General features: G+C 34.7%; 1 protein-coding gene across 1 annotated transcript in view; it reads left to right on the top strand.

Annotated features, from left to right (window-relative positions):
* Positions 1–1,053: 1,053 nt before the first annotated feature.
* The window catches only part of LOC149541479 (UDP-glucose 4-epimerase GEPI48-like), a 56,359-nt gene continuing 41,739 nt past the window's right edge, over positions 1,054–15,673 (top strand). The window contains exon 1 of the mRNA XM_089796735.1: positions 1,054–1,369. Within this exon, the coding sequence (XP_089652861.1) occupies positions 1,175–1,369 (195 nt within the window). The 5' untranslated portion in view covers positions 1,054–1,174. The remainder of the gene's footprint in view (positions 1,370–15,673) is intronic.

The following is a 15,673-nucleotide window of genomic DNA, read 5'->3' as shown; positions in this document are numbered from 1 at the left end:
TAAATATACTTGTCTAATAATTACTAATTGTAATACTTTGATTGAGTGCTTATTGTTGAATCAAAATTTATTCATATTAATGTTTCTTGTATAATATCTTACATACAATTTGATATATACAAAATGTATATCCTACCATATAATTTGAAATAAACTTGACCTACTTAGTTGCTAGCGACTATTCAATTTAAATTTTAAATTTAATGTCTATGGTTTATAGACATAAATTTGTATATTTAGCCACAATAATAAGAAAACAAGATTAAGACAATATCTAGATGCAACCTTAAATTGTGAACCTCTCATAGAGGAGGTTGAATCTACTCAACATTAACACATCATACTAATTAATCTTTAACAATAATAAATAATCTAGCCTTCAACAATTGCCTATAAAGAAAAACAAACAAAACAAAATTTAAATAAACAAATTCTAAACCATTGAAACACAAAAATATTATTTTTATCTCATATAATAATTTTATAATAGTTAATAATTTTATTATGATTGGTAAACTCAAAATGAAAGGAAGAAAATAGAGTATCCATATTTCATCATTACATTTTTTCTTTTAAAACTATTTCTATAAGCTGCCCAACATTATTATTATTATTACATAAAGCCTCCTAATTAATTTGGAAATGCGACTAGATACATGGGAGCATGATTGAGACAATAACCTAGGAAAAAATCCATTATGGGCACTACTCGAGACCGACAAATCAGCAAGATTTCTAGCTTACAAACTAAGGTTCCTACCAAACTCGGAGAAATCGATGGTCATAGTCAAAACCATGACCAGAAATAAACCTACCTTTCCCTCTCGCCAACGAAAAAGTTAAAAGAAAAATTAACGGCCAATGAAAAAGTTAAAATTAACGGCCAACGATAAAGGCGACGCTCCGATCGGAACAAACGACACTTTCACCCCTAATCGAGCACCACGTGTACTTCTTTACACACTTTAATCCCTTCACGTCTAGTTGTCATGATTTCATGAATATTCTCGTTGTTATGCCCCTATAAAACCATTAACAGCATATACTATTATCGAGAAAATCTCGTGATTCAGCGGAATGCACTGACATTCACAGTGGGACAGAGATTTGTGGAGTATTGCACTAAAAATTATATAGAAGCTTGTTGATATCTTGGATTCGTGATACCTAAAAAATGGAGGGCGAGGGGAAGAAGAGTATTCTGGTAACTGGTGGAGCAGGTTATATTGGGAGTCACACTACTTTGCAGTTGCTCTTGGGTGGTTACAGAGTAGTTGTTATCGATAATCTCGACAATTCTTCAGAAGAAGCTATTCGAAGAGTTGCTCAGCTTTCAGGAGAATATGGCCACAATCTCAGCTTCCATCAGGTTTGTTTTTATTTTCTGAGTAGTTATTTCCCTTGAATTGTTACGTTGTTTTTGGAATATGAAACCTTTTGTTTGCATACTTTTTGGTAAGAAAAATTTCTGGGTACAATTGCGTAGTGCAATTTAGTTCTGGGCTTATTACTAGTACTTTCCCCCCCTTCTTTTCCCTTTTTTTTCTTCTATGTATAAACTGAAACCTTCGGCTAAAATGGAAATAGAGTCTAAATTTAATGTCCATATGGTCGTAATTAGGTATTTGCCATACAACTAAATATTTAGCAAGACTAAATCACTCAAAGCAGTAGATTTCAGATAGATCACCGACATTTGTACAGTATTATTTTCATTTTAATTTTAAATTATAGTTTGTTTTTCAAAATAATGTCTATTTGTTTATTTCATTATTTTAAGGGCTGGCATGGATAATTATCTCAAAGAACTGCATGACAGGCAACGCCAATGTCAAGTTGAGGCCCTGGATGGAATTTTTTAACCTGTTTTCTTTTTTCTTGCAGTTGGTAAAAATATTTAATATAGAGGGGAATATTCAAAAAAATTATGCTTTTTTGTTCTTTTGGCCAAACCTTCTTTTACCCATCTTTTTGTTCCCTGTGGACTGTCAATAACGTTGGTAGTATGATACTCTGCTGTACATATATCATTTCGGGTAGCACACTAGGGAGAATTTTTTTGGACTAGGTGATTACACCCAAAATTAGATCCAGTACAAGATTTTAAAATAACTTGTGCCCTTGTCGAGAAGTCTTGGTTTAGATGGCTACGCCCGGAATCGGATTGAATATCACCCAACTTGCAATTTCATTTTTTAATACATATTTTCCCTTCTAAGAAACCTTTGTTCTAGGGAGGTGTACGCAGAATTGGATGAGATTAAAAAAAACTCAATTTTGAATGTTTTTTTAAGTACCTTATCAATTGGCACTCTTGCCGAGGAGTTTTTCTTTAGATACCACGAAGTTGGGTTAGTCCATTGAGGTTACTCAATTTTACATATGGTGTTTTTCTTAGTAGGTATAAGTTTGTTATGGATTCCTGTCTTGCGGGTATCCATGTGTATCCATAAATGGTCATCTATCCTATCATTGGTGTGAATATAGAAGGATGGGACAGTCATTGTGAAAACTGTTCCAAGATCCATAACATGGAACATTATGGAATCCCTGTATATTAGATGGTCCTAAAAGCTGACTATGGCTGGACTTAAATGTTCCTCTCCTATTAGGGCTGATAGTTTCAACATAAATGATGTTAATGATGCTGGGCTTGCCTCTCATTTCCCTTGCCTAAGTCTCATTTGATTGCTTCAGAGTGATTTAGGATAGAATTGAGTGTGCAGTACATTTGCAATCGGTGAGCAAAGTTTGAAGGACAAAAAGAGGTGGTTGAATGTGGGTGGTAAGCAGTTTGTAGTTAGCAGTCTAGTCTGAGTGGTGGCAGGTTTTTTTCTAGATGTACACATTATCTGCAATAGACAGTGGTAGGCCACTCTGTTACCAGAAACGAGAAACAAGAAACGTTACGACAACGACAACGTGATGAGAAACGCAATATCCAAAAGTTGTGAATAAGAAACGTGTATATATATGTGTGCGTCTGTGTGTGTGTGTGTGTATATGTATGTATATATGTATGTGTGTGTGTGTGTGTATATATATATATATATATATATATATAATAATAATAATTTAATAATACCTTTTTTATAAATTCTAAACAAATTATTATAAATTTTGAATTTATTATTAAGTTTGAAAATGATTTAAAAATTAAAATCCTATATGTCATATGGAAATCTACTTATGTTGAAGTAATAATTATAGTTGAGATTAAACATCAATATTACTTATGTTACATAAAAGAGCTCCAAAAGTACCAGAACCTTATAGAGATAAATATGTACAAAATTATGGAGATAAACATACATGGTGCATTGATGTTCACCTAAAAAATCAGAAATGCAGAGATTTAGGGAAACAAAACTTAACATAGTTTAATTACAGTTAAAAATCCTTAAAAAAATACAAGGAATTTGAGATGAAAGTGCAGAAATTCCCGGCCAAATCTGTAAGTGACTAGCTGTGAGTGAACTGCATAGAAACGACTGTTTTGCTTTAAGAAACCCGTTGCAGTTGTTGAAACGCAAAACGTGATGTAAACGTCACATTTCTGGTAACTATGGTAGGCCGTCATTTTTTAAGTTTCATTTGATCTGTCTTTCCACCTAGAATGTTTAAGGCTTTGTTAATTGTTAGTATTGAACTATAGTATGATGCCAAGCTAGGCTTGAATTTTTATATAGGCATGGAGAACAGAGAATTCTGGGATTGTTCCTTTCACATGACATTCGTCTTTTTGTGATTGTAATTCCCAAGTTGGTTAGGATCTTTTGGCATTTGGGAAGTGGTATATACTATATACCATCTGCTGGATAGTTTTTTAACATCTGAGCATTCAACTCTAGCTCTCTGATAAGCATTGGATACAACTTGAGCCTTAAGTGTTTGCAAAGGCTGTGGACAGACTTTGCTACCCTTCATATATCGTTATTGTTTACCTCCATACATTTTAGGCTGTCCCTTAACTTGCTCCAACCTTGTCTGGTTGCTTCAAGGATTTTAGGATTCAGTCTATACTAGAGGGTGTGCAGAGTATTGCTCTCTACAATTTGTTTGTCCCTGACCTAGAAATTGCAAGTACATCTGTAAGTGCCAAGCATTGCACTTGGCTCACCCTGATCAAGAAAATTTACTTTATCATTGGTCATGAAGAGATTTTACTTCAACGTTGATCATTAAGAGAATTTACTTCATCATTGATCAATGCCAAATGCCAAAGTGGTAGTGAAAAAGATAAATTTTTCAATGCCAATGGATAGCTCAGAATTTCAACATTATGTCATATGCCATATAATATATATCAGCTGCCCTTCAAAATGGCAAAATGAGAAAAGAGAGAATGAAGAGAGTAAAATGATTTTTTATTGGGCGATGCTTTTAGGGATTTTGGATGCGAAAAAATAAGGTTAACATATATCATGTTTCTGGTTACTTTTTGGTCCTCAGTGCCTTTGGATAGCTTAGGTACACCCAAGTTATACCCATGTGTACCCCTGCCGAAATCAGTACCTAAACATGCTTGGAATATCTCCTTTTTGGGATTGCCCTAATTTTTGCCCTAGAATCACAAATTCCATTAGAATAAGATTGTAATACTGTTAGAAATGTAGCTTTAAATGCCTTATAACAAGATATATCCTAATTTAGGTCCTAGAATCACCAATTAAGGAACAACTGCATGTATATAAACTAATGTAAGATAATTAGCCTTAAGCTTTACAAATCAATCAATAAAAAGATGTATCTGCCATAACTATAGTGAGGAGTGAATAAGAAGAGATGATGGGGTACCTTTATTGTCATTGCCCCAGGCCCAAGGGTAGATACTTTGCCCTCCTTGGCCTCATACCTTATAAGGTTTGTGTACCTAGCTGAATCATAACGTTGTTGTCCTCCATCATTTGATCTTATTCACTTCACATGGGTAAGGTCCTTTAACTATTGTGTAAGGTTCTTTCTTTGCTTTCTTGTTTGCTCTTCTCGGACACTGTTTGGTGATCCTGCTGGTTGTTTTGTAATGCTGCTGTATCTTCCAGTCCCTTGGACCCTTTGTTGGCCTCTTGTTGGACATTAATATTGTTATCTTATCTATCTACCATATGGGTTGGGGGACAGATTATAATAGGGTGTACTAACTCAACCGTAGGCCCAAGAGTGGAATCTCCTGTCCCTCTTGGCCTCATTCTTCATGAGGTGGTGTACAAGTGAGGCCTCATTGTGCCCCCTTATTGCAATTACTTCCCATCCATATGGACTATCATTCACAACTAGTGACTTTGTATGACGTAGCCCATGCCCATTCCACTGCAATCCTTATCCCCTTGCCTTTGTCTGATGTAGCTCATGCCCATTTTACTGCAGGACTTATCCCTTGCCTTTCTATGATGTAGCATGGCTGTAATATCCCCCTAATAATGGAATTTAATTATAATAGTCAGAATAAAAATATATAAACACTTCAAAATTGGAAGAGACAATAATTATAATATAACAAAGTTATTAGTAAGAGACTATGATAACTATAAGATATTATATATATATATATTAGACATGAAATAAACATAATGGATAATATTGAATAATATTATTACATTTCATAGATACTCAATATAGTTTAACTAACATTTAGTATATAATATAACAATCAAAGAGTCATATCCCCTCGATGAAGGGACATGAACAAATTCAGGCCATGTATATCACAAGGATGGTAAGGGGGGCCTGGGGGCGCGGAGAATAGAAAGATATTGATGGAAACCTATCTAAGGCAAACAACCAAATATCATAAGGATCGAACATTAAAAGCATAGAAGAGACAAGAATATGTAGCTGCCAACGTGGAAAACAGTAGAGCCCAGTGTAGAAGGCATGAACGGAGAACAAAACGTAGTCAAAATACAAATTTCATAAGTGGCAGAGTTATACCCGACAGGAGCCATGTCAATCCTCAATTCATCTCACATTAAAGACAAGTACAGTAAGTAGAAATATCGAGAAGGGTATTATATGTGATGACGTAGGTTCTCATTGTGCCACGGTGGAAGACCTGTTAATGTAAGAAAGGAGATATGATCAAGTATGGCTTTGAATCTGCACTATGATTGCGTCAACACTTACAAATATAGCTGCAAATTGCCATTTGAAACACATCTGGAAAATCACAAATAGGGCTGCATGCTACAGGAAGCATATCTGAATATGTGAAGTCATCATTGAACATGATAAAAGATGATGAGGGAATGTGGAAGTGAGAAGCATCTTGATACATTTAACAAATTCAAATGATGGCAAAAATCATGGAAAGGAAAGACAAGAAGGGAAGGATATGGAGCACAACTATATAGATATACAGATAAGATACAACTATTACAATTAGAACCTACTCGGATAAAACAGAATGGTGATCATAGAGCGCGTGCGCGCACACACACACACATGTTAAGGAGCAAGTGAAATAAAGTTAAGCAACAGCAAAAGACCTGGCATCAGAATTACTTCAAATATTGCATGGTATTCGGAGGAATAAGCACCAATTTAGGAAGGAACATCGATAAGGACTAAGGCAGTGTCTAAGAAGTAGTGAGATCTGAATGGTAGCGAAACATATACTTCGACTAAGTGATAAAAGATACATGAGAAGAGGACTACAACAACCAAATTCATATTCAGTAGATACACCTACAAGATATGTTACAGTAAGCCACATAGTGGATAATTAATATCTAAAGAGAGAGGACTGTATACAGTGAATGGGCATACATAGTTGCAGACTTTAAGGGGAATTTTATATATATATATATATAAAACAAATCAAGTGTAGAGGATGTATACCAATTAAACATAAGAGAACGTTATAGTCATTATAGAGACCAAGTTAGTCTTGGTAGAGGGCATCAAATTATGAATGTCAAGTTTCTCATAAAGAGATCTGAGAGTCTAGAGGGCATTCTTAGTTGAATGTCGGGATCCCAAGTTGGAACCCAGAGAGAGATTTGTAGAGAATCTCTAGAGACAACATATATTGTAGTGGTCAAACATATACATCTGTCAGAGATAAGAGACTTGGTAGAGGTGGGATCTCTACCAAGTAATGTTTCCAAAGATCCCAAAGAGGCTTAAGAAAGATTCTCTTTTAATGATAATCATCTAATCGAGACACGGTTCTCATCAGAGGGTTAGGTGGTTTGAGAAAGATCTCTTCCGAGGGATTAGGTGGGGTAGTTTGGGTAGAATTGTAGATTAATATTTACTAATTCAATGTTTCTAATATGTTTTACATGCAATTTTTGATTTTGGACTAAACATTTGTTGTAGGGTATAGCATTCGATCCTAATCCAAAAAAAGGGGACATTACAATGGCCCATTCCACCACAGGACTTATCCCTTGCTTTTGTATGATGTAGCATGGCTATTTCCACTATGGGACTTACTTGTCTTTTGAGGTATTCATATAATGCAATTAAAAATATGAATACAAATAGTATTCTACCCAAGTCATATATTCCATATGTCCATATATCAAACTGTAGATATGAATCAACAATTATCTAAATATAAACACAGTGCATCCTATCTCAGAAGTACGATACCATATGGATGTTTGTTGTGAGTAACATAAGCAGTGAAGTACTAACTATACACACTTAGTGATGAGCACTAATAATTAGCATGTCATGAATATCAAATACTCATACCAGATGTCACAGATAATCTATTCTAATGATTATTGTCCATTTTTTATTTTCATTTGTTCTATTCAATGATTATTTCCATATCTCTGCTGATGGTTCTCCAGCAACCTCTTATTTGATATCTTTATCTGCTGTGTTTTCTGGATTTTCCCTGCTTGGCTTCCTGTCCTTCATGAATTTCTTCTCTGTTATATCTCCTGTGAGTGCAAGGAGTCACACCCTTCCAATTGTAAATGCTCTTATGAAAGGGTCACACCCCTTATTTATGAAAAGATATATATGTTTGACAGCTACTTCCCTTTTCACTTCCTATCTCACATTTCTCAAATCTGTGTTTACTACTTTTCAGATCTGCAATACCCATTTAAGATCTTCTTCTAGATCTTCACATTTTATTTTCTTATTTCCTTCTCCATTCTTATCAGATCCCTCCTTATACTTCTTCTCTGAATCTGGTTTTGATCTCTTCTACTCCTTTCTTACTCCTTCCATTTGGCACTTCTTCCCCTTTATATCTTCCCATGTGAGGGTGAGGTCGCACCCCTTCATTATGTCTCCCTTTTGGCAAGTGTCACAAGTCACAACCCTTTATAATTGTCCCTCCTTTGAAGAGTCAAAACCCTTTTGAAGAGCCACAGCACTTCATAATCACAACCCTTTGAAAGAGTTACAACTACAACCTTTCATCATTGATGTCTTTTGAAAGAGTCACTTTCTTACTTTCTTCACATTCCTTTGGTCTTCTACTAATCCTTTAATTCCTTGCTCTCCTCTTCTTCTTTTCTCCATACCCCTTTTCAAATGAACTCTCCTCCCTTTTACATATTATTTTGAGGGATTCAGAACTCTTCATTACATATCTTTTGACCTTTCATTAAATTTAGTTAATCTATAATATATAATATTAATTGATTCATTTACATTTCAATTTTAATCTTATTATTTATTATTAATTTCTCATTTCAGACAGGAGACATCACAGTGCCTTCACACCCATGATGATTGCCATAAAACTAAGTTGTGATATCATGTTTATATCTCCTTGCTGGTTTCTTTTTCCTTGATTTCCAATGTTCAAACTAATTTTGCTTCCTGTTAAACCATTTTCCTTGAGTCAAAGATGGGAACAATAGAAATATGCAGCAGATTTTATATAAGTTCGATTTGTCTTTTATCAAACTGTCTGGAATACTTAATGGAATATCAAATGCACAGAAAAATTGACTTGTGCCAATGTAGCTGTATATTGCTGTATCAGGAGAAAGCATACCAGTCTTTCCTATTGCTGATGCTCAAACAACATTCTCATTTCATCGTTAAAGTATATACAATCTGCATTTCAGTGCAATGTCTTACTGTCCTGTTTGTGGCAAGCTTCCAAAAGAGATGAAGAGAAGTAAAAAGTATAACAGTTATAGAAATGTTCAGAATGGAGAAAAGCTCTTTAAAACTCAAGTATATGAACCATTTTCCCCTTTTCAGATATGTTTTCAGGTAGACAGAAATAACTGAGGATGAGGCAAGCTACAAGCAACAGATGTTTGATCAAACAGTAAGATTGTAATCTTTTGAATCAATCCTGTCCATCACAGAAGTTCAGTAGATATTTTCTTTAAAGTTGCTAGCTTTGCTTTCAGAACTAGACGAGGCTAAGGGGAGGCTCTTTTTCCCAATCAATTAGATTCCTTTGGATTGAGCAGTGTTTTTGTTTGATATCAATTAATGGTTGTCCTACTAAAAGTCAAGGGTAGAAATGTTAAATAGAGATTCTTCTCAGCAAACTGGGAAACCAGAGTATACTTCCCAAAAATCATTGGTTGTCCAATCTAGTTGCCGGTTAATGATATTACATAAAAATTGGCTTTTTTATTGGAAAAAAGCTGAGATTTTTCCCCTTCTGTGATTGATCATGTTTTTCCCCTTATGGTCTTTTGAATATTGAGATGCTAAGCCATTAAACTTGTCAAACACATGGACATGCTTATCCAAAATTTGTTGCAAATTTATAGAACGACAAGAATCAAAACTAGGCGTGAATTGAATGGAGTGCTACTTATTGTTGAGTGATGAATTAAGGAGCTTTTTTTATCCTACGTGAATTGATAAGACCAGTAGATTTAGGGGTAAGACCCTTTAATGTGTGCCCATCATTAGGCAATTGCATCCGAAGTTAAGAGACTTGTCAGAAGATTGGGCCATGTAGCTATTGATTCCTAAGGACTACTGTGATATCCCTTATCCTGAATCTTTTTTAATAATAAATAAGACTGAATAAGGATTAATAATAAAATGCAAAGCAATAAGTAAATAAAGATGAAGACTTTTACTGTAATTTTTTTTAATAATAAATGTCTCCTACTATAAGTGATGATGTGGGAAATTTCAATTGAGGAATCCAGACACTAATTACATGCTTGACTTTCAAAAGGGATTCCATGAGAAGTTTGCATCAATAGATTTTAGTAGTTTTTTAAGAACCTACTAAGATTGAATATAGTGGGAATACGATTCAGTGGCCATAGGATATCTTCCATCCCTAATAGTGGCGATTCTTAGTTCGCCAAGAATAATAGAATGCTGACCTTGTTAAGAGTAGTCTTCCTACAATTAACTTTCACCTAACCAAAACCATAAGAATGGAAAGCAAATAAACAATTATAAACTAGCATGACAATGACCATGAAGACCAATAACCGATATCACGAAATGGAGGGCGCATGCTGTTGACTTGGTGATCAGCACCTTCTTCGGGGTTCACGACATGGCTTAACCTCCTCTCGTGGATCTGGGTAAGTCTGGTGTTTGTGATGTTTGTTGATAGCTCAAGCTTTTGGCGCAATGACAAACATACCAACAATTGGTATCAGAGCCTTGGGTCACAGGTTCAAATCTCAGGAGGTCTCCTTCATTCCGTTGGTGCGGAACCCTCAGTTGGTGCTGATGGGGAGATTGTTGACTTGGTGGTCAGCACCTCCTGTAGGGTTTGCGACATGGCTTAATTGCCTCTTGTGGATCTAGGTAAGTCTGGTGTTTGTGATGTTTGTTGATAGCTCGAGCTTTTGGTGCAACGACAAATGTACCAACACATGCAATTATTAGTGTAAGAATTCTATTTCAGTTCGCATCATCACAGCAAAGGACTAAGTGATCGACTTATGAAGAAAGATGTCAACATCATGAAGGATATTACTAATGATGATTAGGATCACTATATAGATAGACATATTTGAAGATGATGGAAACATTAATATCGATTTATTTGATAATCAATTTGCTAATAAAATATAATACTCTTAGCATCGTACATTATCAAGCACCTTGATCGCTTGAAAGATTATCATTAAGTCATTAAAAACAAATAGAATCTAATGTTCTTGTGATAATAATCTTTTATCAGTGATTACTAATAGTAATAATCAATTGGTGAATTGACTATTGTATACAAATCTGTTTTGGATTAATGCAGCAATTAGTAGTATTGTGGGGATTGGTACTATAAAGAGACATGAGTCATGTCCACAAAAGATATAAGAAGTGGGGGGAAGATATTATCATGGGGGAATATAATTATATTGAATCAACATTTTTGGAGATAGCAAACAAGAGGACATACATTTATATTCACTCATGTGGCAATATTGTGGGGATTGGTACTATAAAGAGACATGAATCATGTCCACAAAAGATATAAGAAGTGGGGGAGACATATTATCATGGAGGAATATAATTATATTGAATCAACATTTTTGGAGATAGCAAACAAGAGGACATACACTTATATTCACTCATGTGGCAGCAAGGAAAGTATTAAGGTAATCTCCCTTACGGACACTAAAAAGTGGGGAGTGTTGTAAGGACAAGGAAAGGAGCATTATTAAGTCTAAAGGAAAATCATACAAGGTGGACATAATAGAACCACTCAAGTCATATAAGGTATATTTTACGTCTTCAATTCATTTATATGCAAAATGGATGATTATGAAATATATGTTATAATAATATACATATTTTTTCATTAATTCATATAAAATGCACACGTGAAACTTCAAATGGATAATATGTATAGATGATGTTATTGCTTATTGAAATATTTAATATTTCATGAAGAGATCAACAGAGTCCCTTATGAAGGGAAGAGAGTGATCTTAAACTCTTTGGTGTCAGTATTAGAGATGGGTGAAATTCCCATTTGGCTAATACGATAGAGATGGAACTTAAACTCTTAGTGTTAGTATTAGAGATGGATGTAATTACCCATTTGGCTGATACAATAAAGATGAATCTTTAGTGCTAGTATAAAAAATGGGCATAATTCCCATTTGCTTCATTCCTCCTAGATGGACGCAATCTCTATAATAACGTTATGTGAGAAATGTCTCCATTTGACCGATAGACTGAGACTAATATAATGGCTAGAATGTTCTGACGAGTCAACATTTGCATATCTGATAAGGCCTTGGAGAGGGAATGTCACTTCCAAGAAGAAACCTTAGGGGGCACAGTCCAAAGAAGATTTTAGAATACCAAAGGGTTAAGAAACTCGATTTGGAGACATCCTCAAGGTTTGGGCTAGAAATTGGAGTAGAATATTATAGCTAGAATTTTTATTGTTTGATTCAAACATTTCTTTTGTAGGTATTATCATTCCAAGCTACCTCCAATAGTGGGGACATTACAACTACATCACAACCACCCAAAGGTACAAACATACTTGAATGGAGGTTTGAGTCCCCTATAACAAATTCAAACATTTCAATAGTTTACAAGGTAAAGTTTCACCTTCATCATCATAACTTTCAAGTTGGAGAAATGATAGAAAAAGCAATCAACTTGTTTCTTGGGTCATTGATCTTTGAAGTCATTTGTGATTTCAGAGTTGATGAGAAGGGAGTCTTCTTGACATACATTTTGACTTTCCTAGTTTGAGGATTGTTACCCCTTCTAGGGCATCTACAAATAATTTTGAATGGAAAGTCTGTCAAAGTGGAATAACTGGTAAGCAATTCTTCTTTGGGTTTTTGGAGCATCTTCCTGATCCTTGATGTCTATAGGGGACTAAAGTCAACGTGATGTAGTCTTTGTTGCACAAAGTCACTTGTGAATGTTTGCATCTCATTTATAACATAGCCCCTTTTATCATTGAGTCTGCATTTTAACCTTAATAAGGTGCTTAATGGAAGTGGCCTATGAATGTTGTGGTAGAAGACGATGTAATGGTGTGGTGTTCTTGAAGGGAGCAACATGTGAAAAATGACATTGAGTAGTGAGTTTATCATCTACAAGTTTTTCCAATCCCAAAGCTTCCATCATGTCATTATGTTTAGACATTTTGACCTTAGAAAAAATGGGATCCTCAAGGCCCCATTAATGAAGCAGCCAGTGAAAAAGAGTCAAACAGGCTTTGAGTGAGATTGGCAAGCCATTCAATTCTAGTTTGATAGTCATGAATTTGCTAGTTTTGTGAAGCTTGGTAACATCACTTATTAAAGCATCATAGCCACTAAGGCCAAACCAATTTACAATATTTTTAAAAATGTTACCCAATTGGGTTGATCACAAGACTCGATATACCTCTAGTACCACATGACAAATGTTTTGTCCAAGTGGAAGGATGCAATAGGGATCCTATCAATGTATAAGCGTCATGGAGATTGAAGTAACATTTGGCTCTATAAATTAGACTAGTAGCAATGGGCCCTTCAATCTAGGGAAATCAAATTTTGCACTAGGCGCATATCTAGATGGGTTTCCGCTCCTAGGTGGTTGTTCATTATTCAAATGATTGTCGAGAGTTGCATTTTGAGCATCAAGAAAATGGATCATTTGTGTCACTTTAGAAATGTAAATCTCTATTTTGGCAAATATCTAGTCCATCTTGTGGGTGTTTGAATAGTTAGACACAACCATGAGGTAGGTACCATGCCCAATTTTTTCCTTTTTGCAAAATTATGTCTTGACATGATGCTTAGTGAGATGGCTGCAACAAGACGATTGGTTTGCAATGGAAAATAAATCAAATTTTATTTTTTTCTATATTTTTTCCAATTCTAGGGTGTCTCTAGGGCAAATCTTCAGACCAATTGTTTTGTGATGCCAAGTTGAAAATTGCCTCCTTTGTTCAAATTTTGCCATTCAAACCCTTTTTCATGCATGCTAACCATGTGCTATATTTTCTCTAAAACTACCTACTTGTGATACTATGAAACCCCCCCACATGTATTTTATCCTTGAAATTTCTTCATGTTGTGGTTGTTAGTCTTTATTGGTGGTTTTTTCTACCTTCTAAATAGGATAGAATGGACAAGAGTCAAAAGGATAAAGAAGGGAAGTTCATTTAAAAACTATTTGTTGTGTGAGCTCATAGGTTTATAGATGGCTTATTAGGCTTGGATTGATAAGCAATTGATGACTTACTAGGGCATGGTTTCAAAAAATGCCTAAGAGATATTTTGATATATCCAAGGGAATAAGGAAGCACAATACCATGTACGGAGGCTTGATAGAAAAATTTGGGAGGGAAACCCCTTTAAACCTCATTAGAATCCAAATTGTAATTCACCTTTTCCTAGAACATCTCCTTTGTGTTTTAAAAGAAAAGCTCTAGTATAGGTTTTCAATCCTAACAATAAGGGGAAAATTTTCACTATCATAATTATTGTAATTTTTGTCTAGTTGCCAAGATCTTGGTAGGGTGAGGTGAGAGCATACAATGGATAGACGTCCAAGCCCTGGCAAAAAAAAAAATTGCTGCAACAAAACTTGGCTTTAGAAAGAGCTTTGATCCTAGATGTTATCATCCTTTCTATCTCAGGCTTTGTCAAGGGGGCAAAATCTCTTGAAGCAATGCTCAATACATTATTCGATACATAAGCGGTACAAAACCCTTTGCCTTCTAATTTTACTAGTTCTATTGAAACGAACTGCTGTTTGCCAAGCATATGGGATAATTCATGATATTTTAAAGATGACTTACAAAGCATACATGTCCAAAGTTCTTATTACAATAAGGAAAGAATTTGGACTATGAGGTCCTAATTTTTTCCCTATATTCCTGTGATGTTTTGTTTCATAAAATTTTGGTAGTGTCTCTAGCTAACTTTGAAAGATGTTTACATTGCATGAGCTTCACCAAAATGCTTATATTGGCCCACTTTAGTGATTGCAATTTCACCTTCTACTCTCTCCTTTTAATTATATGAAATGACATTCTAGGCTATGTCATCAAAGAATATTTTTACAATATCAACTAGAAACAGGTTCTGTTTTATTTTGTGAGATGTTGTTTATGTGGCATGATTCTGGGAAACTTCATTAATGAAGCATGGTAGACTCTGGACCTCATTTATGGGAATGTGATGGATTATATAGTGGTAATACCTGACTCGGATTGAATAACATGTAAAAGTATTGATCAGTTTCTTGCAATAGTGAAAATTTGTGACCATTTCTATATATCCCATAAGAATTCGGTGAAATTAGATGATAAACATATAAACATACTTGATCAGTTTGAAACTTTGATACAGTATTGATTAACAGTAAACTTTCTCATTGTTCATGTCAGAAGTTTATCATTTGCAATATGTCATTATTATATGATTTATGATCTTCTTGTTCATGTTTAAAGTCTGCCTTCTTTGTTAAGCATCTGAACATTTATCATATATTATTACTACTATTTTCAAGCATATTGCAAATCTGAAACTGAAAACAATACATTACAGCTGCAAACTTTATCACTGTTCTTGTTTTGAGAAACCATTGTTATGACTCATATTTTCAGATTTTCTATAAATATCAAACTATATTAAAAAAAAGTTTTACACACCCAAGTACTCCCGTCTCCTATTTAAAAAAATATTCGTACCTGTATGAGTACCAGTACCCTAAGTACCCAAGTACCCCCATCCCCATGCAACCTGCCTAGGTTGCAATGATGCGCATACCCACATCTCTGGACATGTGACCAAATATT

The sequence above is a fragment of the Cupressus sempervirens genome, chromosome 8 (genome assembly GCF_028749045.1).
Source record: "Cupressus sempervirens isolate cs-2001-9-10 chromosome 8, ASM2874904v1, whole genome shotgun sequence".
NCBI lineage: Eukaryota > Viridiplantae > Streptophyta > Pinopsida > Cupressales > Cupressaceae > Cupressus > Cupressus sempervirens.
The sequence above is the reverse complement of the archived record's forward strand: the minus strand, read 5'-3'. Positions and strand labels throughout refer to the sequence as shown.